General features: G+C 42.7%; 1 protein-coding gene across 1 annotated transcript in view; it reads right to left on the reverse strand.

Annotated features, from left to right (window-relative positions):
* The window catches only part of CDH16 (cadherin 16), a 58731-nt gene that overhangs the window by 22746 nt on the left and 9382 nt on the right, over window positions 1–26603 (reverse strand). Inside the window, exons 5-11 of the mRNA XM_050922818.1 lie at window positions 22833–22991; window positions 18483–18679; window positions 15978–16103; window positions 13739–13889; window positions 12691–12921; window positions 11032–11108; window positions 7538–7726 (exon numbers count right to left, since the gene is read on the reverse strand). Coding sequence (XP_050778775.1) covers window positions 7538–7726; window positions 11032–11108; window positions 12691–12921; window positions 13739–13889; window positions 15978–16103; window positions 18483–18679; window positions 22833–22991 — 1130 coding nt within the window. The remainder of the gene's footprint in view (window positions 1–7537; window positions 7727–11031; window positions 11109–12690; window positions 12922–13738; window positions 13890–15977; window positions 16104–18482; window positions 18680–22832; window positions 22992–26603) is intronic.

Below are 26603 nucleotides of genomic sequence, written 5' to 3' on the forward strand. Positions count from 1 at the left end.
TGTTTATTTGTTTAGATACAGAAAATGCTTTAATTTCTCACTTCCTTATGTGTTAAAAATCAGCAAATTAACCCCCATCCCAAAAAAGCCCCTAAAAAGGAGAAGGGAGTAGGCGTAAGGGAGGGGGAGGTCCCAGCGAAGCTAATCAGGACTTCTGACAAGAAAACCAAGGGCCCCAAATTGGAGCCAGGGAGGAGGAGCACTCTGAAAACAATGATAACTTGATAGAATCTTGGTTTTACAACTCTCTTGGACTGGCAATGATTTACTTCCAGATGTGCCTGGCTTGCGTCAAGGAGTAAACAAACCACAGAGATGGGGTAGAATTATTAGTAACCCTGTTGGTTTACTAAACACTAAAACAAAGTTAGCATTCCTCTCAAAGATTTAAAATAAGATTAGAATAATGTAAATCATCATCATTCTGTAAGGGCAACTTTTAAAACACAGACCAAATAAATACAATCATGGATTGAAACAGCACTCTGGGATTGGCTGCAACTCACTTTTTGGTTCAGGATTCCTTCCTTTCTCCTACTGATTACCTTTGATTACGTGTAGCTATCTCCGTTATAGTATCTACCTGAACTATAATATTGTGAGAAGACAGGAAGATTGATAGATTACTCTCCCAGTAGGTTTAACCATAGTTTTAAGCATTCTCTGGTAATAATAATTACACTTAGCACTTACATTTTCAGTAAGCTTTATCATGCTTTTTAACTAACTAATCCTCACTACCTTCTGAAGTAAGTGAATTGTGTAATTCCCATTTTAGGGATGAGGAAACTGAAACTTGAGACAAAGTGACAAGGCTGCATAGCAACTAGAAGTTAATGTCAGAGGATTAGAACTCAGGTGTTCCTGGCGTTGTGCTCAGTACCCTCTGCTTTGGTGCAGATACAAGGGGATTCTTCTATGTAATTTCCATCTTGGCTATGAGCCAAATACGGTCTTCAGATACATGTATGTGATTTCAGCTATCCCATTAACTCCAGTGATATGCTAATCTGATGGTGGAATTTGGTCTGATATCCCTGTTATCAAGATTAGAATTTACCCCTTACATTTTGTGCCGGGGTCTGATCAAAGCCCATTGAAATTCATGGGAGTCTTTCTACTGACTTCAGTGGGTTCTGGATCATGGCTTGTGGTTTATGCCTATAGAGAACCTTAGGCAGGGTTAGCGTTTTGTGTTTCAGGTTTTAGGGTCTAGCACTCTCGGTGGCTGAATCCCACAAAGAAATGTGTAGATTCAAGAGCTGCTTTCTCTGATTCATTCTCATCACATGGTTCCTGACAATTGGGTTCTCTGTCCCCCTGCTGTTCTAAAGGGGGAGACCCTCACAGCAACTCAAGTGCTGCAGTCTAAAGGCCAGAATCTGCAACTCATGACAGTGAAATACTTAAGCCAGGGATGGTGCAAGTTCTTCATGCAGTTCAGCACAGTTCATCTCAAATTTAACTTGCCACATCCCATCCTGGCTGTCTCCTGAGCTAGGACTCCCAACTGTGATATTAGAGGGTGTATTTGTCCATCAGGTATTCAGCCGATACCACCAAACTCTAGTATTTATGACCCAGACACTGCAGTTTGGACAAACTATTTGAACTTTTCCTATACTGCTTATGACCTCTCACTTCTGTGCTATACAAGGTCATATGCTAAAAATGAAGCTCTGTGCCACTGAGCCCCTAGTTTTTAAATATTATGTTTAACATTATGCCACTAACTTTTTCAAGGGCTTAACTGTCCTTGTAAGTGGCACATGGCAAGTAAAAAGGTAAGGCTTTAGCTGACTTCACTGAAAGGAAATGATCACTTACACTGCTGTCTGCTGAAGAGTATCAGCACTTTCAGTGATGACACTGAAAAGCCAAGCTTTTACCCTTTCACTGACGTCAATGGAAAGGTAAGACTGGTTTACACAGAAATAAACCAATAAGACTGTACTGCATTATATAATTATTAAAAGTTAATCTCCTTGTTGCCTTTATTTATTAGTGACTCATATGGTCCCAGGACAGAACCCTCATTGTCTTCTTATAGCTTTGTTTGTTCCTTCTTGAATGCAGAAGAAAAATGGATACATGATAATATAGAAGGGCTCAATCATACAGTCCTTAACCAGGCAAAATTCCCAGGAGTGCAGGGTCAGATCTCTAATGGCAATCTCCTTTCCTAGGGACGATGGCCAAATGACTACTACTGTTGCTTGTTATTTAACAATGCAATGACTTCATTATATACTCAGTCTGTAGTTGATCACTTACTCTTTTAATTCAAGCCAAAATTGCCAGATTAAAGTGAATAGAAAAACCAAAACTTAATTTCTAGGAGTTTAGAGATTTTTTTTATAAGAAAGGAAATAATTTAACTCCAAAGTTCTAGAAAGTTGTGTATTATTGTATTTTCCCCACCTTTCTCCTGTAACTTTATGTTGCATTCTGCGGGCTCCCTACAAAAGAGCAGAGTAAAAGAAATATCTGTCATAGGAATGAGGAGTTTGCTATAACCCTGCTCACAGCCTTGTCTGTTTTTCTTCAAATTTTCTATTGAGACAACCACTGGTAGGTAGTCAAGTATCAGAGGGGTAGCCGTGTTAGTCTGGATTTGTAAAAGCAGCAAAGAATCCTGTGGCACCTTATAGACTAATAGATGTTTTGGAGCATAAGCTTTCGTGGGTGAATACCCACTTCATCAGATGCATGTAGTGGAAATTTCCAGGGGCAGGTATATATATGCAGGCAAGCTAGAGATAATGAGGTAGTTCAATCAGGGAGGATGAGGCCCTGTTCTAGCAGTTGAGGTGCGAAAACCAAGGGAGGAGAAACTGGTTTTGTAATTGGCAAGCCATTCACAGTCTTTGTTTAACCCTGAGCTGATGGTGTCAAATTTGCAGATGAACTGAAGCTCAGCAGTTTCTCTTTGAAGTCTGGTCCTGAAGTTTTTTTGCTGCAGGATGGCCACCTTAAGGTCTGCTATAGTGTGGCCAGGGAGGTTGAAGTGTTCTCGTACAGGTTTTTGTATATTGCCATTCCTAATATCTGATTTGTGTCCAACCCACCTAGCAATATCGTGAATCTATCCAACTACACACTCGGCCCAGAAGAAAAGTCTGTCCTATCTCAGGGACTCTCTTTCTGCCCTGCCACTCCCACCAACATGATACAGTTCTGTGGCGATCTGGAAGCCTACTTTCACCGTCTCCGACTCAAAGAATACTTTCAGGACAACACTGAACAGCGCACTGATACACAGGTACCCTCCCACCAACAGCACAAGAAGAACTCCACATGGACTCCTCCTGAGGGTCGAAATGACAGTCTGGACCTCTATATTGAATGCTTCCGCCGACGTGCACAGGCAGAAATTGTGGAAAAACAACATCGCTTGCCTCATAACCTAAGTCGTGCAAAATGCAATGCCATCCACAGCCTCAGAAACCACCCAGACATTATCATCAAAGAGGCTGATAAAGGAGGTGCTGTTGTCATCATGGACAGGTCTGACTACCAAAAGGAGGCTGCCAGACAACTCTCCAACACCAAATTCTACAGGCCACTTCCCTCAGATCCCACTGAGGAATACACTAAGAAACTGCAACATCTCCTCAGGACACTCCCTACACTAACACCGGAACAAATCAACATACCCTTAGAGCCCCGACCAGGGGTATTCTATCTACTACCCAAGATCCACAAACCCGGAAATCTTGGACACCCTATCATCTCGGGCATTGGGACTCTCACTGAAGGACTGTCTGGATATGTGGACTCTCTACTCAGACCTTATGCCACTAGCACTCCCAGCTATCTCCGTGACACCACTGATTTCCTGAGGAAACTACAATGCATTGGTGACCTTCCAGAAAACACCATCCTAGCCACCATGGATGCAGAGGCTCTCTACACGAACATCCCACACACAGATGGAATACAAGCTGTCAGGAACAGTATCCCTGATGATGCTACAGCACAACTGGCTGCTGAGCTCTGTGCCTTTATCCTCACACACAACTATTTCAAATTTGATTACAATATATATCTCCAGATCAGTGGCACCGCTATGGGCACCCGCATAGCCCCACAATATGCCAATATTTTTATGGCTGACCTGGAACAACACTTCCTCAGCTCTCGTCCACTCACGCCCCTTCTCTACCTACGCTACATTGATGACATCTTCATCATCTGGACGCATGGGAAGGAGTCTCTGGAAAAATTCCACCACGATATCAACAGCTTCCAACCCACCATCAGCCTCAGCCTGGACCAATCTACATGGGAGGTCCACTTCCTCGACACCACGGTGCAAATAAGTGATGGTCACATTAACACCACCCTATACCGAAAACCTACCGACCGCTATGCCTACCTTCATGCCTCCAGCTTCCATCCCGGGCACATCACACGATCCATTGTCTACAGCCAAGCACTGAGGTACAACCGCATCTGCTCTAACCCCTCAGACAGAGACCAACACCTACAAAATCTCCACCAAGCATTCTCAAAACTACAATACCCGCATGAGGAAATAAGGAAACAGATCAACAGAGCCAGACATGTACCCAGAAGCCTCCTACTGCAAGACAAACCCAAGAAAGAAACCAACAGGACTCCAATGGCCATCACATACAGTCCCCAGCTAAAACCTCTCCAACGCATCATCAGGGATCTACAACCCATCCTGGACAATGATCCCACACTTTCACAGGCCTTGAGTGGCAGGCCAGTCCTCGCCCACAGGCAGCCTGCCAAACTGAAACATATTCTCACCAGTAACTGCACACCGCACCATAGTAACTCTAGCTCAGGAACCAATCCATGCAACAAACCTCGATGCCAATGCTGCCCACATATCTACACCAGCGACACCATCACAGGACCTAACCAGATCAGCCATACCATCACTGGTTCATTCACCTGCACGTCCACCAATGTAATATACGCCATCATATGCCAGCAATGTCCCTCTGCTATGTACATCGGCCAAACTGGACAGTCGCTATGGAAAAAGATAAACGGACACAAATCAGATATTAGGAATGGCAATATACAAAAACCTGTAAGAGAACACTTCAACCTCCCTGGCCACACTATAGCAGACCTTAAGGTGGCCATCCTGCAGCAAAAAAACTTCAGGACCAGACTTCAAAGAGAAACTGCTGAGCTTCAGTTCATCTGCAAATTTGACACCATCAGCTCAGGATTAAACAAAGACTGTGAATGGCTTGCCAACTACAAAACCAGTTTCTCCTCCCTTGGTTTTCACACCTCAACTGCTAGAACAGGGCCTCATCCTCCCTGATTGAACTACCTCATTATCTCTAGCTTGCCTGCATATATATACCTGCCCCTGGAAATTTCCACTACATGCATCTGACGAAGTGGGTATTCACCCACAAAAGCTCATGCTCCAAAATGTCTGTTAGTCTATAAGGTGCCACAGGATTCTTTGCTGCTTTTACTGGTAGGTAGGGTGACCAGACAGCAAATGTGAAAAATTGGGATGGGGTGGGGTGTAATAGGAGCCAATATAAGAAAAAGACCTAAAAATCAGGACTGTCCCTATAAAATCGGGACATGTGGTCACCCTACTGGTAGGAGCACTAGTGGTCATTGATGTTCATGAGCAGCATGTCATGTAGACCTTGAGCAGGGTTAGACAATACCATGCTTAAAACATCAGCAGCCTCCTAGAGCCCTGGCTAAACTAGTGCTCCCACAATTGGTACCAGTGGTATTTTAGCACAGAATTCCTCCTAGAAGTGTTAAGGCCATTGTAAGCAGAGATTTCGCTAACTCCTTTTTTTTCTATCGCAGATGTTCTTTTTAGCTTAGTGCTCATTAACTCGACTCTTTTTGTGGATCCTCAGAAAAATGAAGTATCAAGTTAGAAGGAGAAAGAAGAAAAAAAGATAAGTTTCATAGTGCCTCCTTTTTGGATACGGATCGTGGAACATTAGACATCACATGAGCCTTTTAAAATACAAGGCAGATGGGCAATCCTTTCTAGGGGGCTTGTCTTCATTGCTAAAAAAGATGCATTTTATTTTTTTATGTCAGGGTAACTAACGTGTGTAAGCTGTCCTGAGGTAAAAACACAGTCAAGACAAGGCACTTTAGTTTTACCACGAGGTAAACTATATAAGGTCAACCCCAAGCGAGGATATAGTGCTGACTTCGCCTAGCTTAACTTGTTGTAAAACTTGCCTTGTATTCACTGTGTTTTTACCTCAGGATAACTCATGTGCATTAGATACCACAAGGTTAAAAATGCACCTTTTTTTTTTTAAGCAATTAAGACATGGCCTAGGTCTGACAGTCGGGCACCTTTCACAAACACTGTATATGCTTAAAAGAAATTCAGAACAAAAGCCCCTTGGATTTAATGTTTGGAGGTAGAGCTGGGCTGCTTCTAAAGTCTCAGTAACCCCTATCTTCATTAAACCATAAACTAGAGATGGGTGAGACTGCCATCAAGATATGTTCATACACTTTGGGTAGAATCTGGATGTCATTTAGAGCTGGTCGGATTCATCCAGGTTCAGACAATTCAGTGCTAATGGCATTTACCTTATCATATGGTGCCACAAGACAAAGGAAAACTGTAGTGACTAGAGAGAATGCTAAGTACTGACTAAATAAACGTATATTAAATTAAAACAATTCTGTTATCAGTATGGTGCTGTTGTCTCATCAAGAGACCAACTGCCTTAACACTTTTCATGAGAGCCAGTCTCATGACACGGAACAGGACGTGACTGAGCAGATTCTGTTCTTGGTTCCACCAGAGTAAATGCAGAATAACTCTACTAAAGTCATTAGAATTACTCTATATTTACTTTGGAGGAACTGAGATTAGAATCTGGCACAGAGGTTTTAATTCAGAAGTGACACTAAACTGCCGTAATTTATACCTTTTGAGTAAAACCAGCCAAGACTCAGGGTTTGTCTACAGGGAGAGTTAATGCATGGCAAGCGCACGTGTAAATCTATGGTGCACTAGCTTGCCATACTCTAATTGGCTGTGTGGATCCTGGTACCACACACTAAAAGTTCTATAGTGCACTTTGACTTACTCCTGTCACTTCAGAACTTTTAGTGTGTGGTAGCAGGATCCACATGGCTAGTTAGTGTACGGCAAGCTAGTCCTCTGTAGCTTTTCACCCTGGCTGGCCGTGCACTAAATCTCTGTGTAGACAAGCCCTCACTCTTTACATTCTCACTCACTTACAAATAGGTACCCTACACCAAGTTACACATTGTCTCCATTTTTGGCCCACTAAGTCTAAGGGAATCTATATTAGTGTAATTGACAGGTTGGAGGAAAGAGGTGTAGCAGGAATAAGAGGTGGTAGAAAGGAGTATATTAAAATAATGGAGCAGCCTACTGATCTGAGCAAATTTAAACGTAGAGGGCACTCCTGTAGTCTTTTACACACACACACACACACACACACACACACACACACACACACACACACACACACACACACACACACACACACACACACACACACAGAGAGAGTACCTTTTCAAGCCAGATGCTGGCTGTGCCATTTTGTGGATTGCTTAGAATTTTGAAAGTTTCATCTTCATTTCCTGATTCCACAGAAAAGTTTACGAACTTGAACTTCATCTCTTCATCCGCGTCTGTTGCTGTAATGGTTGTTATTAGGGTACCTACTTCTGTATCCTCAGGAAAACTGAATGGCCCATACTGCATTTAAAAAGATGAAAGAAAAACCAGAAGTTCTATTTCTTATTGTGCTACTGTTTTACACTTTCCCTCAGGTTACTTTTAGGTGAGGTAGAAGAAAAGAAGTTGGTATAAAACATGATGATTGCACCAGTGGTTATAAGTATAGGATGATTACTGGACAGTCTCTCTCTATTTATTTATTTATTTATTTATTTATTTATTTATTTAATCTAGGATTGGTTTAACTAGGGCCATGTCTACATCTAAAATTTTGCAGCGCTGGTTGTTACAGCTGTATTAGTACAGCTGTATAGGGCCAGCGCTGCAGAGTGGCCACACTTACAGCAACCAGCGCTGCAAGTGGTGTTAGATGTGGCCACACTGCAGCGCTGTTGGGCGGCTTCAAGGGGTTTTGGGGAAGGCGAGAGCAAACCGGGGAAGGAGACCAGCTTCGCCGCGGTTTGCTCTCGCGTTCCGTGAACCACCCTGCAAACCGCAGGGAAGGAGACCTGCTTGCTCGGGGGTTCGGCGAACGCGAGAGCAAACCGGGGAAGGAGACCAGCTTCGCTGCGGTTTGCTCTCGCGTTCCGCGAACCACCGTGCAAACCGCAGGGAAGGAGACCTGCTTGTTCGGGGAACGCGAGAGCAAACCGCGGCGAAGCTGGTCTCCTTCCCCGGTTTGCTCTCGCGTTCGCCGAACCCCCGAGCAAGCAGGTCTCCTTCCCTGCGGTTTGCACGGTGGTTCGCGGAACGCGAGAGCAAACCGCAGCGAAGCTGGTCTCCTTCCCCGGTTTGCTCTCGCCTTCCCGGAACCACCCAGCAAACCTCAGGGAAGGAGACCTGCTTGCTCGGGGTTCGGGGAACGCGAGAGCAAGCCGGGGAAGGAGACCAGCTTGATTACCAGAGGCTTCCTCAGGTATGCTGGGATACCTGCTTATTCCACGGAGGTCAAGAAAAGCGCTGGTAAGTGACTATACTTGATTACCAGCGCTGGATCACCAGCGCTGGATCCTCTACACCCGAGACAAAATGGGAGTACGGCCAGCGCTGCAAACAGGGAGTTGCAGCGCTGGTGGTGCCCTGCAGATGTGTACACCTCCTAAGTTGCAGCGCTGTAACTCCCTCACCAGCGCTGCAACTTTCTGATGTAGACAAGCCCTAGGATTTGGTTTACCCGTATTATTTGCATTATTCCTGTTATGATAGTGTCTAGAAGTCCTATTGTGCTATGAGCTGTACAGCCATGTAGAGAAAATTATCCGTGCCCCAGTGATCTTACATACGAACATCCAAGTAGTTATAAAGGAAATGGAGGGGATGAAGGAAGAAGGAGGAGGAGGTTACAGTAGTATAAATATATTGCATAGACAAGCTATGTGCACAATTTGTAGACAGCCAGTTTTTATGTAAATGGTAAATAAACAGGGTAGTATCTTAAGTCCATACAAACTCTCCTTTTTTTTTTTTACTTTGACAGGTCTTTGACTCTCTAGCACTATGTATCTGGAATTTATTTGTAAATGCATTTGTTATTGTAACCTTTGAAATTAACGTTTGTGATGAAGTGCCAGGTCTAATACATAGACATTAAGGGAAGGATTTTCAAAAACACTTAATTCTGCTCCCACTGAAGTCAATGAGAGTTTTATCCTTGAGTTAAATGGGAGCACAGTTAGGCCAACACTGAGCATGTTTGAAAATCCTACCCTTAACCTTTACTATATCTATCTACGTATGGAAGTGATTAAGCTACAGGGTTATTTGCATTATATTCAGTGCACCAGGGTGCCATGCTGTAAGATGTCAGCACTCCTTTGACAGCTAGCTATCAGAACAAAGTTTCCAACTCTGCTGTGTTAATCTTTGAATTCTGTCCCCACTGAGATCAAACATTGCACCTTCTATAATAAGAGTGACAACATCTTAACAGGGCTGATACCAATCAAGAGCACTTGGAATCACTTCTGTGATTTATGCTGTGTTTATTTTACCGTTAAGCAACCCAGGGAAACATTGAAATTACAAGCAAAATCTGTTGTCGTTCTTTTTGAAGTAGTACTCAGTTCATCAGCACCATTTGTGTGAAGCAAGCGAGCCTTTGCTTTTGTAAAATAATGTTGCAATCAGTAAAATGGGATGTTGTCAAAGCTGCTACAGTCAATCAAAACTCTGACCTGCCGTTAAAAGTTTCATGAGTCGCTTCTCGGTGTTTTACCAATTCTTTGTGTCTTTATCCACCCAATTAAGTGTTGTTAAGGCTCATGATTCTGAGAGTCGTGCGATATCTAGTGGTCTGCTTATAGCCCAGCTCCTAGAAACAGGTGATTATGTGACAATCTCAGCCTTTATTTAAAAAAAATGAAGTTTTTTGCTCTTTTATCTGTGGAGAAAAGCTTAAAACTGTGACTGGAGTGTTACCTCCTACAAGTTCAAAAATTAGAAAGGGAGGGGGAAGAGCCGCATATTTATTTTTTTCAAAATTTTGTGTTGTTTTTAAGATAACCTCCTGATTTGCGGGGCCAGACTCATGGTTTTTGAACATCTGCTGTTGTCGGTACTGTCACTCCCTGTGCACAGAACTACCCCTACATGCACACACCCTGCTCTCCTAAGGGGGTTATGGGTGTTCCCTTAGTTATCAGTTCTGCGATGAGTAGGGGAGGAGAACAGTATCTCGAATTGGAAAATACAGATGTGTACACACCAACACAACTACATACCAACTATCTATGCACCTACACGTACACAAACACACGTGCAGGAACCCCCTCCCACATACATCCACATGCACACCTGCATATACAGCCCAACCATACAGACACAAAGCTGACGAAACTACATGCTGCTAGTCAAAAATGCATCCTCACTTGAATGCAACAGTCTAAAACTGCAGACACCTTTTATAAACACAATACACATGTACAACACACAAATAAAACCATGCACAAACACAAGCCCGCACCTACCAACCCATGCACAAAAATATGCATCCATGCACTCACATACCCATTCACAAACACAAGCATGCATATACCTACCCAGGTGTGCCCCTGCCCACCTGTGCATGGACATTGGTGTGTGTTCCTTCATTAATAAAGATGACATAATACCTAGACTACATTTTTATCTTTCTTGCTTGGACTGTTGAATCTAATGTGCTCTGGATTCCTTTCATCAATAGAACTGAGGGGAGAATACAGCATGTGTCTTTACAGTGCTGTAATATTCATCACTTTGTGGATGTCTTTAAGACCATATCATATCTTCCCAGTCACTGGTCTACACGTATTGTAAATCACTCGCATACTGTGTAAGAGGGTTACCTTTGTCTGTGAGAATACAGGAGGGCTGTCATTTACATCCACAACTTTGATCAAGACTGTACAAGTGCTGCTGAGACCTGGAAACAAACAGAGGATTTTTTCAGATTTCTTGACCAAAGTAAATATTTGATGCAGAAGCAGATATTCTGTAATGGAAGGATGTCTGGGATGCCTGGTACAGAGTCAGGAATATTGTGCTTTTGAGAGGAGATGATAATCTTGTTTCTATTCAGGGCCTGATCTGAATCTGAAGACTACAAAAGCCAGGAAAGCAAAGTCTGGGTGGTGTGTGTAGACATCAGTGGGAGTTGAAATAGCAGTTCCTTAATTCCAGAATTGTCTGTATTTCAATGTGTGTGCATACAAATCTAAAAAGATTATCTAAAACATATGACACACCGATTCACTTTAAAAATAATCTTTCACTCCCTCTCTTCTGTACCCCAGCCATTCCAGGATGAAACCCTGCCTCCCCCTCAGTTGTACGGTCTCACTCTAGTGTATGTGATCACTCACAAGAGTTCAGGGACTATTTTTTTTTTTCTCCAGGGGTTGCAATGTGTTTTAACACTGTAATCTGCATGTGAGAGGGAGCAAGATACTTTGGTTAGCAGATGAGACTGCGACCAGATTCTCAGCTGGTTTAAATCAACAGAGCTCCATTCACTTCACTGGGATTACACCACTTTACAGTAGCTGAAAATCTGGCTCTTGAATTCTAGTCCTGGCTCTACCACCTTGTACAAAGTGTGAATAATACTCATGTCTTTCTCAGGGAGGCAGGAGGTTAATTTCACTGGAGAGAGACTGAAACTTTACAATCCAGCCTGAGTAAGGTGCAGCGCAGAGCTGTGCCAGGAATCAAACTAGGACTCTAACAGACAGGCTGACCTGTGCTTGGCTCCTGGAGAAGGTCAACTGTGGAAGTCCTTTTATTAGTTTAGCTTATTGTTCCTCCCTTTCAGCTCAGCTGCACAGACTGGCCCATTGCAGGGGCAGTCCTCAGGCTCCTCTCACTACTTCTGCCTGCCTGCCCACCCACTCTCAACCCATCTCTGCAACCTAGCAGCAGCTGCTCTTCCTCCCACCCCTTCACACAGTCTGGTAATGCCAGTACCCAGTTTGGGGACAAACAGGCACTTCTTATTCTTTGCAGGGGTGTACTACCAGACTTATAAGTGGCCTTTAGTATTTGTAAAGTGCTTTGAGATCCTCCCATGAAATGTTATAGAAACACTGAGCTGCACATCGTGACTTAAACCAGCAGGTTCAGGAGCTCCAATGGTGCTGTGTCACTGGGCGATCGCTAACTAATCATCTTGATTCATGATAATGTGCCTCATAACAAATTTGTATGCAGAATGTGAATGCCACAGCTACTGTCTGACTAAATATTTACATGTAGGAGACCTACTATACTGAGCAGTTTCCCAGAAAAGGCAATCGCTTTTGGACTTATTGAATTTCAGTTCTGGAAAGTGATGCATGTTGTGTCAATTTCATGCCATCTGCAATTTGATCAATGTATTTAACTGAGGGAGTGTTTGTTTTAGGTGAGGATGGTTTTTTGTTTTTTTTTTTGTTTTTTTTTACATCGGGCACTGCAACAGGTTAGTAACAAATCTCTGCTCAGACCCCATGATCCTTCAGAAAACATACCCCCTTCAGTCCCAGCAAGATCTGCTGCGAAAACAAGGAGGTGATAGTACTTGGCAGCATTGGTCTTCAGTTTGGAATCCTGTAATGTTATCACTCCACTCTCTTTCCCAATATGAAATAAAAAGCCTTCTGACCCTTGAGGCTCCTGGCTCAATATCTCATAAGCAATTTTAGCATTGTTGGTCTTTGGGTCATCAGCATCTTCTGCTTTTAGTGTGATAATCTCACTCCCTGCATGCAGAGAAACATCACTAGTTACCAGTGAATAAAGGAACTATAAATGCAGCAATTAAAAAAATGACTTTTTAAAGCAGTGATTTATTTGTCATTTCAACTCTTTAGTTAGCATAAAAGATGAGCCTAAGTTGCAATGTTTAGAACCAGTTCCAAACTTTCCCCAAGATCAGTGTGTTTTGATCTGCAGTTTGGAGCAATTTCTTCTTAATATACAGGATTTAGTGAATATGTTGGCACATTATATCTTCACAGGAATACAACCAAAACAAGAAACTAGACAAAAGGACATTTTGGAACATGCCCATTTTAGGTAATATTAGTACAGGCAGTTACCACTTTAGGTAATATAGTTGCCAAATTTTCGCATAATTAAATTACAAAGGTTTTCATTTCCCTCTTGTACTAGTCCTATTGGTTTATATTTAATTTTTATGTTTTAAGGTGAATACAAGAGTCACAAAGTGTTTAGTTTGCCATAACCCACTTCTTGATGGTGCTCACATGGTGGCTTAAGGGAACAAGCACTCCCCTTTGAATGCAAGGGGACTGAGTTCAAATACTCTCCTTGCATTTTATTTTAGGTCAGACTAGAGAATCCTAATTGCCCTTCTGGCCATAAAAATCTATGACCCTCTGAATTATACCTCCTGCCTCTTGTGCAGGCAACGCTCTCACTGAAGTCTTGCTTTGTAAGAACTGTATGACTGGGCCCGGGGTAGAGAATGGTCATCTTATCAGTATTGCTTCTACCCACTTGTTGGCCACCATAAGCTTTTTGCTTCCTGTGATGCCACAGATAGACAACTCTCACCTTTGGCTGTGTTCTCCTCAAGTTCTACCTGATAAATCTCCTGGGAGAATACTGGCCCATTGTCATTCTCATCCATCACTGTTAGCAGGAGCTCTAGTGGCTCATTGTACAGCATTCCATCCTCGTTCTCAGCAAAAATCTGAATCTTGTACTGACAATGTTCAAATGAATTCATAAGAAAATTTATAATTAACCTAAGATTTAATCAACTTTATTCATTTAATAGAACTTAACATTTGTATTTGCCCTTTTACACAAGTCTACTCAGTGCAATGGGGATAGAACCAATATGCTTCTGTAAATATTATAGGGTAGTTCTGTAGAGATTACCCTAAATCTATAGAATTCAATAGAGAATGAGATGCTTTCTTTAAGATTTTAAAGCAATGCTATAGACTGTTATAGAAGGGATATAATTCTGTGACAAATTATATGGACTGGTTACCATTCTCTGTTACACTGTATAGAACTTTCCTATGAAACTTCTTATGGGTTACATAGGGCCTAATTTTGCACTACTTAATCTGGCAAATCTCCTATTGAAACCAATGGGAGTCCTGCTGAAGAGAAGAGTGTAGGACTGGACCCGTAATATTTAAAATTCTCTCCCCTTTCCTGTGCTATAGATTGTCCCTGCAGCTAGGGGAAGTGACCATATGAAATTAATTCTTATGAAACTCTGTGCTGCATGTGAACCATGACAGTGGGTTCTATAAACAGCTGAGTTACCAGCACAGTCTGACTTGGAAACTAAGCTTTACCAGAACATGTTAATCTTGGGTCATATCCAAAACATGAGCCTTTGTCCCATGAGCTAATAATTTCTGGACTAGCATGCCTCTGAAAGGCAGAGCCAAAATTTCATTCTATTTATAAACTATGCAGACAAGTATTGATCAAGATTCAAATTACAGTATGATAAAGTGGGGTTTTTGTTTGTTTGTTTGTTTTTTTGTAACAGCTCTCTAGACCTTCACTTAATTGGACACAGTGCTATCAGCTTTATACTTTCTAGGGATAAGAATCTAGAGTTTGAAGGTAAAACTTGTCTACGTTCTACCATCAGTGATGCTTTAGAAACCCAAATGCCAGCTTGCAGGCTTTCCAACTATTTGGAAGGTCCAGGCCTTCTGCTATAAATACTAGGGCCATATGTTCCCTTAATACAGAAAAATCAGCAGACTCTGTTCTGAATAATCCCCTTGCCAAAGAGTGACCTGGCATTGTGGTCAGGACACTGCCTCCTATCAACATGTAGACCAAAACTGCAGACAATAGTGTCAAAATCCTTGAATCCAGCCATGTTCCATTTGGCTCAGTGTCCGCACTCAAACACCGCATGATACCCCAGCTGACTGCTGGGAGCAAATTCAGAAGGGACCCCAAAGGCCAGTTACAGCCAGGGATTTCTTGAGAATAGTAGTGCTCTAGCCAGGCCCCCTTGCCTCAGGAATGCCCCCATACAGCCATCTATACTCTCTATCCCAGCTGGGGACTCTGTGCACAACATAGGCCAAAATCTGTCTCTGTTCTTCTCAGTGGGCCAAGCCTGAGGTCCTTACTCAAACCTCATTCAGGTAAATAAATGCCCGTTGATAGTAATGACATTCACCAGAACCACTGCTGAATACAATCTGGCTGAAGATCTTTAACATTTAGCCCACTGGGAACAACTACATGAACAAGCAGAGACCAGAGTGATACTGGTATACAAAGACAGACCGTATTAATGCACTCCATTGTATTTGGATGAAAGAAAAACAAAATACTGGCTTATTTATATTTGGCAGTTTGCTGAAGGTGGAGTCTAAAGATGCTAGGGGTGCACTGGTGTAAACAATAGCAGAGTCTATCACTAATAAGCGAGGAAAGCTAGTCTAGGGGATAGGGAACTGTAGGTTTAACTCCTGGCTCAACCACAGACTTCCTATATGAATTTGGGCAAGTCACTTAATCTAGTCCATGCCTTATTTCCCTATCTATCTGTAAAATGGGGATAATAGTACTTCCTTACCTTCCAGTGATGAGGGCTATATAAGTACATAAATAGATAGATAGATTCTAGTTGCATGGTTCTAACTTTAAGATTCTGTTTCACATACGTGCAGGTTTGTTAATGAAGAAGTATCTAGTGAATTTTCTCGTTAGTCAAATCTTCAAGTGCTAATTAAGGGTTGGGTACTGAAACTTTAGACTTATTCAGCTAAACTCCCTAACTGATCACTATATTCATACGTACCTCTGCTTGGCTTTCTCTGTCCAGTGCTCGTGTCACATAGATATTCCCTTCTAGGTCAATTGAAAAAAGGCCTTGAGGAAAGCTCCCCTTCAGATAGTAATGGACTTCTCTGCTGTTCCAGTTAACCTGGAATCAAGGGGACAGACAGCCACAGAAATGACAAGTATTCCAAATTTCACAAGAAATGGCAATAAAATAGGAAAGGCTCCATCTCCAGAATGTGCACCAATGAAACAAGTTGGTGGTCTCAGTTCAATCCTAGTGGACAAGAAGTCACTCATAGTCACTATCACAATGATCACTAATGGCACATTTGTTGGCAGTCTGAGAAGCGAAACAAGAGATTGACTATACATAGAAATGAACTGCCTTCTCACCCTATAGGTCTTCCATTCAGATCATATTGGCAGAGCAGCATGGGGTTGTTTCCACAGTTTCCCTGTTTGATGGATAAATGGAGGCAGTTGATCTCTGGCGTTACCAGTCCAGCACCTTTCTTTAAAATTATATTCATTTTTTAAAAGACAGTCATGGGGGCATGTAACAAGCAGCATTGCTTTGATACCTAGACAACATGTAGTATCTGTCTTTAAAGCAGCTGTGGTTGGAAATCATGCCATGATACTTTGCTACAAGAGATTTTAAAAACAATTTATATTATTTGTAAGTACTGTATAGATGTAGTCTGCTGGCTACAGCATGGTTCTGAGAATCAAGAGAACTGGGCTGTATCCTCAGTACTGTCAGATTGTTGTATGGCTGTTGGCAAGTCACTCAGGGCCTGATTTTTCAAGGTTGAGCAGCTCCTGTTGACTTTAATTAGATTTATGAGTCTTCATCACCTCTCAAAATCAGGTCTTCCCTAGCCCCTCTGCCTCTGTTACTGTGAAATAGGCAGTAGTTGCCTACCTCCCCTTTGGAGTGCTGCAAGGCTCGAATACTTAATGTTTGTAAGTGTGCTTTGAGATCCTTCAGTGACAAGCACTATAAGATCATATTATTGTTAATCAGGCTGCAGATGAGATGGCAAATGTCCACTGTACCCCAATCAACATTTATATCCACTAAATTTGAATGGCTAATAATGCTTTGATCACTGGTTGCTAAAAATAACTGAAATTCTTATAAAACTTTGGGACAGGTTTCCTTGTAGTACTGTGGTATAATCTGTACATCCTCTCAAGCCAAAGCAAAATCAAATCAGCGAAAGATTTGCTTGGCATCCTTTAGCAGACAGAAAGTTAAATCACTTCAGATTGATTTAAATCCAAAATTAAATTACTAGAGCTAAAAAGATCTGCAATATCATACCAGCGAAAAGTGATAAACAGTCTTAGGCCAGATATTATGAGGGAAAGTAGACAAGCAAACTCAGAGCAATTTTTTACTGTTGCCATAGAAATGTTGTAGTTACAAACACTTTTGTTTAGACTGCACAGCCCTGGTAAAATATTACCTGTCAGTTGTTTTTACAAGCATAAACCCTTTCACCTCCATGGGTGCAGAACAGTTCCTAACAAGGAGAAAGTGGAATGGTAACTCTTATAAACGGGATGTGTGTAATGCTTCATCAAGTCTGAAAATAACAGGGGAGAAGCCATTATGGATGCTGTATTCTAATTTAAACATCCATTTATTTATGCTAGCGCTAATGTGTCTTGGATGACTTTGTTTAGATTTCATGCTTCTCAACCAATATGACTCTATTCCCAAACTATGTACATGGAGTTGTGTGGCTGAAAGCTCCCTTACTGCATTTCTTGACTAGCCACCAGAGGAGAGTAGGAGAGACAGTGCAGTCTGTGAGCAGTGTTTAAAATAAGAATGTTATTTTAAGCAACTTTTTTTTTTACAGTCTTCATCTGTTCATTCCTGAGGGATTCCCTTCAGAGTTCCAGTAAACAGAACTACAGCAGGTTTCTATCCATACATTACACAGCAACGGCGCTGCATTTCTGGAATTGCTGGAATGGGGAGAGCTTTACAAGAAATCAGGCAGGTTTGGCTGAAGAAAGTTGGGAAATCCAACAGTGATATCAGTTATTGTGTGTGTAGGGGTATGAATGGCAAACACTGGTATTGAGCTTTGACACTTTGATAAATAGCTACGGCAGTCTGAAAAACCAGTGGGTGTTTAATACTATGGCATGGATGAAGCATACATCCATCAGTCATCACTTTAAGATCACAGAACAAGAATTCTTTTCAGTACTCCTAATTAAACTCAGCCTGCTGGTTTTACTTTGGCTTTTTAGCTTTTTGACCACAACAGTCCTTTCATAAGGAAGCTACACTCCATGGCTGCAGTCTGCAAGTGCACCTGTAAGTAATATTATTGAGTTCATTGGGACTATTCATATACCCAAGGTTGCTCACATGCATAAGAGTTTGTAGGATCAAAGCCTATCCTACTAATGCAGGAGAGTGCTCAGAAATAGTTCTAAGGAGTGTGATGTTAATTCAGTCAAGTAACATGAATTTGAAAAATCTGCTTCCTTGACTCACCTTTGAAATCTTCTTTGGATAAGTTACATTTAGGTGTTCATGAAGGAGAACGGGATTTGGGGTTATCCAGGTGTTCTCCACAACTGCAATTTCAACGTTCGCTAATGCACGATATCCCAAAGACTGATTTCCTAGGTCTTTAACCTGCACAACTAGTTTATAATTGCTGACCTGGGATGAATCTAGCAAAGAGCTACCTGCAAATACAGAGAATCTTGTCAAATACATTTTTATATCCTTTAGCAGGAACATGAAAACTGGATGGGGGGACATGAAAACTGCCTCCCTCTTCTTTGTTAGGTTAGGCCAAACAATTAGGCCAGTTAGTTTGCAGTAGGGGTCAGGGATTCTGTGACTTCCTATATTCCTCTTCCCCACCCACCCCATGACTCAGAGAACAGTAACATCAGCTTTGCCATTCCCACAAAGTCAGGGGTAGAAGTGCCACCTCTGCTTCCCCTGCTGGTGATAAGTGGTAAGTACATTGTATTCCTGATATAATCTTATGTCACTGGTAGTGGTGGGATATTTTCTGTTAAATCTTTTCTCAGAGGTGATTTCTGCTGCTGAAAGCCACAGGAAGCAGACTGTCGAAGAACCTGCCAAGGGATGGAAGTGATGCGTTTGGACTCCCTGGGGAGGGATGTAGCAAGGGGGTAGGTGAAAGGGAAAAATGAGAGTTGGAGCCAGGGAAGAATTCAAGGTGAATCACCCATTCTGCTCAGGACCAGACTTTGAGCTGAATTTGCCATCACTTACCTGCAATGTGTTCCACAAATTTCCCAGATTTCCCACGACATACTAACTGTGCTGTCTGCGATGTAGCACATGACTTCATCCCATTGCAAAAAGTCAGGATATAGGGCTTCCAGTGGCTCTCATTAGGACTATCCTGTTCTGGCTCATTAGGGCCTATTCACCCAATTCTGCCACATCTTTAGCTGTATTGGGTTCCTAGGGTCTTTGGCCCCCACCATCCATTGGTGTGATGTTGGCTGTTCACACTCTAGTGCTGAAGGGGGTTGATGCCAATTTGCTTCATGCAGACCGACAGCTTTGTGGGAGAATAATTTCAGGATGTTTCTCACTATACTGCAGCCCTGGCTGGGACATGTCACACGCTTCCCCCGTTACTCTTCTTTAACCAAAAACCACCATTCCCTTCTTTCCTAATTCTTGTCTCACACTCACACTCCAGATCTGAACCCATCTGTTATTACCTTACCACCACCCTAATGTATGTGCAAATGAGTCCCCCTTGTTGGGATGGCAGCAAAGTATGGAGCAGGTTATGGGGAGGAGACATTCACACATTGACTCTTGGGCCTTTTAGTAGGGGCTGGCTTTGCACAGGCCCCCAGATTTACTTTAGACAGCCCTTCCTGCCCTACAGCTCTGTCGAGTTGGAGAGGAGGGTCTAAACCCACAAGTGATCCCAACCAAAACCAGCCAATACTCGAAAGGGCTGCCCCTGAGAGCTTGAGTGAAGCAGGATGTGAATCCAAGGAGCAGTACCATTAGGGTCCCTGGGGAAAGGCAGAGGCAGCATTTTGCCCCACACCAGAGACCCTAAGGCAGGGATCTCAAATTCCAATCACCACGAGGGCCACATGAGTACTAGTACATTGGCCCAAGGGCCACATCCAGGGCCGGTGCTACCATTTAGGCAGCCTAGGCAATCGCCTAGGGCGCCAGAATAATTGGTGGGCACCGTTTTGCCGGAGGGGGTGGCAGGCGGCTCCGGTGGAGCTGCCGCACTGGTGCCTGCGGAGGGTCCGCTGGTCCGCGGCTCCGGTGGAGCTGTTGCAGTCGTGCCTGCGGACAGTCGGCTCCTCGCACAGCTCCGGTGGACTGCCCGCAGGCATGACTGCGGCAGCTCCACCGGCGCCGCAGAGCACCGGACCCTCCGCAGGCACCACTGCAGCAGCTCTACCGGAGCCGCGTGACCAGTGCGCGGGGCGGCGAAATTGCCGTGCACCTAGGGCGCTCAAACCCCTAGCGCCGGTCCTGAGCTCATCACTGACACCTTTTCATATAAAGATACAAAAGCACACCCCCCCCCGCGCCCTCTCCACCCCTTCCATGAGGCCCCACCCCTGCCCTACCTCTTCCCACCCCTTCCCCAAAGTCCCCACCTCAATTCTGCCCCCTCCCTGCCCCATTCCAACTCCTTCCCCAAATCAGAGCTCAGACATAAGTGAAGCAAACAAATCTCCATGGTTGGTCTCTGTTTCCTGATTGCCCCTGTGACCTTTAGCTTTTATCTAAGATGCAGACAAGAGCTCTCCTAAGGGATGACTGACCACTCACTATTTTTCAAGGCAGATCTTGAACCTCAGTCTCATGGAAACACTTAGAGCTACTATCTCAGCCTTGAGCTTGCTTTCAAGTGCACGTTACATACAGTAGCCGCTCCCATCTAGCATTTAAAAATGTAAAAATAAAAGTAATAAGTAAAACCAGGGCCTGGTTTCAGACCTAGGTCTTGCATTTGCACACCTTAATTGTGTGCATTCACTGCACTAATGCAGTAATGCCATGCACAAACAACCAGCTCTTGTAGCTTCATAAGCAGTTATGATGCAGTGTAACACACACATTTGCACGTGTTGTTAAAACAATTGTACCTTTTCTCATGCGGACCTCTTTAAATCAGGGCCCACTATCTCTTTCTTATTTTTGTTGTTTTCTACTTGCTGCTCTATTTATTCCTGTAATTTTGAGGAAATTTTACTCTATAATAACTTATCTTCATACTTTAATATCATGGAAATAGTCTCTTTAGTTAGACAATATTCTACAACACAGGGCTGTTAGAAAAGAAAGGAAAGTCTAAGTCAGCAGGACCTGCTAAGAGTAATATCCACTGAAACCCACACAAGAAGATTCCTTCTTCAGCTGTTCTAGCATGGGATGAAAAAACTCTAAAGATGGGTATTCTGTTGTGGGGGAGCAGCAGACATTTAACCTATTAAGGACTTCTCTTTGCCAACATTTAATATTATTCTATTTTCTTCTAGGCTTTTTACAAGAGTTATTTTTCTCTTAAGCCATTTGGTTCTCTACTCCCCATTGATATCAAATAATGGGTTAGGCACAATTTGTGCCATGAATCGAATTATGGGTTTAAAAAAGCTGTAAAGATTGATTTAATCCCCTCTCCATTTGTATTGACTTAATTTAGCTGCACTTTCCTGATTTTTCTGAATGTTACATTCACATGGGCTCAGTCTTTGTAGCCTCTTTCATCCAGTTCACGACAACTGCTGGTATGTGCACAAAGTGAATTTCTAAAGGACCGTTCATTGCACTACAAAACCACGACTACAGCCTGTCATTACCAGCCATGTAGTATGTGGGTGTACACAAAGCATCTGGCTGTATTTTACAAGGGTAACAATGTTTAAGTGCCCAGCTGTATTTTATAATCTGCAGCTTCAGAAAAATCTAGTACAAAATAAAACCTGGTTCCCTGCAGAAAGGATTTTAATCACAAACCAGGTAGAAATCTGTGTGATTAAATAGTTTCCTACGGTACAGCAGTATAACTGGGTAGCCTGGTGGCACAGTCGAAAGGCAACGGGAAACCAAGAGCAGGGACTCCATCCAGGATGATAGACAATCTACTCAATTTGGAGGTTATGATGAAGTGATACTAAAATGAGTAATGGGATGGGATTAGATTGACACTATTTAGATGATTTAAAAATCTGAATCAGAGTCCTGGTGGAGACTCTTGGAAGGTGCTTCGCTACTTTGTCAAAGGTATGGAGAGCTCTTGGAAATGTAATATATAAAAATTTAACAAGGAGTTTCATCACGGAGTGGATATTGCACTCTGTTACTTTTCCATTGTGTAGAAATTTTACTATCCAGAAGCCTGATCAGCGGAGTGAGGCTAAGTCTACACTAGGGAAAGGAGTCAACCTAAGATACACAACTTCAACTACGTGACCACTGTTGACTGCTGCCACTCCCCCATCGACTCTGCTTTCGCCTCTCGCTGCGGTGGAGTTCCGGAGTCAATGGCAGAGCGATCGGGGATTGATTTTATGATGTCTACACTAGACGCGATAAATTAATCCCCAATAGATCGATCACTGCCTGCCAATCCGGCGGGTAGTGTAGACATACCCTATGTTACATGTGAAATAGACTTGCATATGCAATGAGACTTTCCAGTCTATTAGTACATAAACAATGTAGATGCCAGCTCTCACAAGGAGCGCCTGCTTGCTTTCCGTGGGTATGCACACAAAAGGAGGCAATTGACCTCGGGCCCTTCAACCTTAAGGACCAGAATTATTCAGACACTTCAGTACAAAGGACAAAGCTACCCAGCATTCTTACCTTCTGCAGATAATGAAATAGCCCCTGTCCTTGAATCTACCTGGAACATATTCTCTAAGGGTTGGCTTGGAGTCTGAGTGAGGATTTTATACCGTAGATCAGCATTTGATGTGGAAGGGTCATCCAGGTCAATAGCACTGACTCGCATGAAAGACGTTCCTGGGTTTAGAAAGATCACAGATTGGGTTTGGTGGCACAATGGTTTATCTAAAAAAACATTTTAATTCAACATGACAAATGCTTTCTGTCACAGAATTTCAATTCTCCTTCCTTAACTTGAATCTTCCCATCTAGAATCAATTTAACTGTGTTGTGACTATAGGGATTTTATATGGGATTTGTTTTTTTTCATGTGAAGGTGACAGCGTAAGTATAGTGTGTGTAACTTCCCCTCAGTTGCTTTATTTAACCTGGCTTTGTGTATTCATGCTAGTATACTAGTTTCTTTTGTAAAATTACAGCAATTAACATTTTAAATCTCATGGATCCTTCAGCTGGCTACCATACATGAGCTGAAATAATAAATGCTTTACAGTTATGTAGCACTTTCTACGCAAGGCACTTGGAGTCCTGTACAACCAATGAGTTAAACCTCACAACATTCCTTATGATCCCTGTTTTACAGGTTCCGTGTTTCCAGCCCTCACTGTAGTTGGTGTTTTTCTTAAAGCACCGACCCCTGGAAGCATTTAATCAGGTGAGGCTCTCAGCTTTCAGTGGGGGAAAAAGTAAATGTCTAGCTTGCATGGTGGGAGAAACAAGTTTGAAAATGTGACCTAAGTGCACTGTAAAGGCTCAGAAACTGGAAGGCAAATATACCGCCCTCCCCACAGTATATTATTTATTTTATTTTTAATCTCATGATTTTTAAGACAATCTCATATTTTTGAGGCCTGATTCAAGAACACCAGAGCTGACCCTCTTTAAGAGGTGGTCAGAGTAGAGCCAAGTTCTTCTCTGGTTTTACCCCTTGTGTAAGTGGGGTAAGACAGAGAGTGGAGAGCAGGAATTGGTTCCTGGATTATACAATCAGTCACACTGTCATCACGGTCATTTGGCGGTTAACAAACACAGACAGTCCCAAGCACCTGCCCGCTGACCTAGTTCCCTTCGTTCCTGGATAAGCCATAATGATGGTCCAATAATGTCTTTAAGGATCATTCCCGGGGATGAGCAGTATGAACTATCAGACTCAATACTTCTGCTATGTTCCTGTTACCGTGTAGTGGGGGAAATTATAGTTGCATAAGGGTTAACAGTTGGACTAATACAAATTGGAAAATAGAATCAGGAAAATTCTGTAAGGTTAAATGCCAGTAACGCATTCAGATTGTAATAGTATAGTTCTCTGCCTGTTTTCCTCAGTTTTTGTGACAAATTGTAGCAAATGACAAGTACCCATTAAAACTCGTTTAGTCTTCACACTGTGAAACCTGTTACTGCAGCATGAGATTGCTTCCATGTCTCACGCAATCATATGGAAATGCACTCCAAACTTTTTATAGCATTCTACAATACAAAGAATGCTCTTGTCAAGAACCCCCTCCTGGGATATGATACAAAGCAGCACAACCAAAGCAACCCAAATGAATGCATTGAGGAAGCTGTCACACTTAAGGCAACTACAGATTTCAGACAAAGAAATTGTATTATTAATTAAGGGCCTTATTCTCCTCTTATTTACACCTGCTTTACAGCAATATAAGCCAGTGGAGTTCAATGGAGCTACACCACGGCCTCTTACCTGGTGTTCTGACTGACACCTGTATTAGCATAAAATGCTACCTTGCTTAGATGGGAGCTTTTTATACCTCCTTTCCTCTCACTTTGGAGGGGATGATGTCAGTGGAGAACCACCCCAGTGTTTAACCTAGACCCTCATAGGGTATGTTAGGCAAGGATGAGCAGTGTTTTTTAAAAGGTGCTTGCTAACATGTTTTAAAACTTTCTTGTAGATAGGACAAGATGTGTTTTAACACACATTAGCAGACAGAAGTGACCCATGAACTCCCCTCTGGGATTCACTTTAACCGGCTAACATTAAAATACAACTTGCCTGTCACCACTTGAAGCTTAAAATGTGATTTATTTTTTTTAATCTTCTCAAGACTTATCCTAATGCACTGAGGAGCCAGAAGTGTAAGTTAAAATAGGGTGCGGGTTACCCCTACTTAGACCTCTTTGGCCTTGGTAGAGTGGATGTAGGTAGTGCTAAGCAGGGCCAGCTCCAGGCACCAGCGAAGGAAGCAGGTGCTTGGGGCGGCCAATGGAAAGGAGCAGCACGTCCGGGTCTTTGGCAGCACTTCGGTGGCGAGTCCCTCAGTCCCTCTCTTCCTGTTTGAGCTGCTGCCGAAGTGCTGCCGAAGAGGAAGAGAGAGAGTGAAGGATCTGCCGCCAAATTGCTGCCGAAGAATGAAGTGGCGCAGTTGAGCTGCCGCCGAAGTGCTGCAGATCGACTATAGGTTTTTTAGTTTTTTGGTTGTTTTTTTTCTTCGCCATTTGAGGTGGCAAAAAAGCTGGTGCTAAGGGAGTCTGTTAGTGTAACGGGAACTCACTTACACATCTTTTCTGATCTTGGCCCTCTCTATGGTACTGGGTGAGCAATTTAGGCCTAAGTGTTCAGAAGTGTCCACTAATGTTGGATACCTTAGTTCAAGGTGCCCAATTTGAGACACTTATCCACTGTGCCTTGGTTTCACTCAGCTCTTCCACAGGGGCGTTGTGAGGTTTAATGTTTGCGAAGCATGTTGAGATCATCAGTTGAGAGGCTGTAAGTGCAAAGTACCTCAACATCTACTACAAGATATCACAGCTCATGAGATGTCTCAGAGCAACTTGTACGTACTCAATGGAGATGCTGAGCCAAGGTGGGGTTGCACTGGTATATCTGAGATGTGAGTTTGGCCCCTATGTCATAGAATCATAGAAATTTGGTGCTAGAAGGGACTTCACGAGGTCATCTAGTCCAGCCCCTTGTCATCTCATGCTATCATGACATATCACTTGGAAGATACCTCATTTCACTCAGGTGCCTGACTTTTTGGCGGGAGTAAATTTTCAGGAAACCTCTCTGTGTTTGATAGCCTAGATCACATTCAAATGTCTTTGTTGACATAAGGAGTTAGATTCACAGGCAGATTAATCTGATGGTTTAACCATGTCAAACTTTCTGACTCCCTATAGGAAAGCCCTGAAATTACTTTGGGTTCCATTTTAAAAACACTGTCTTTATGACTTTATGCTCAGCTAGGCAATAACGTTTGTTGTTTGAAAATATGTTGTGAATTTTATCTATAAAACTAATGATAGAACAGTCTAGCTTCTAAGATAGGCTCCTTTTAGCCTGCTTATCTCCTCCCTGACATTTCACTACTGAGCATCAGTGATCAGGAAGCTTTGTACTGACATCTGAAAGCAGCTACACAGCAGCCGTGTGCAAAAGGCTATGGAACAAGCAATCACATGGTTTCTATATTTTCTCTCTTGTTTACTGCATATATATCGGCCAAATGGCAAATAAAAAGAATGTGCTAATCCCAAAGAGAAAGGCACTCAGCTTCTCACATCCACACGTATGGTTATGGTTATCTCTAAGGAGGGAAGCCATTTTGTACTTGTTCATTTTCCCTCTAGCCCACTCGTCCTCAGAGAGCAGATAATCTCTGAGTTGTTTCTAATATAAACATGATACAATTTATATAAATGGATGGATGGTCTTAAAAATGAAACATTTCATCAAATGTACCAAGATTATCATACACAGTGTATAAA

This window comes from Gopherus flavomarginatus, chromosome 14 (genome assembly GCF_025201925.1).
Source record: "Gopherus flavomarginatus isolate rGopFla2 chromosome 14, rGopFla2.mat.asm, whole genome shotgun sequence".
NCBI lineage: Eukaryota > Metazoa > Chordata > Testudines > Testudinidae > Gopherus > Gopherus flavomarginatus.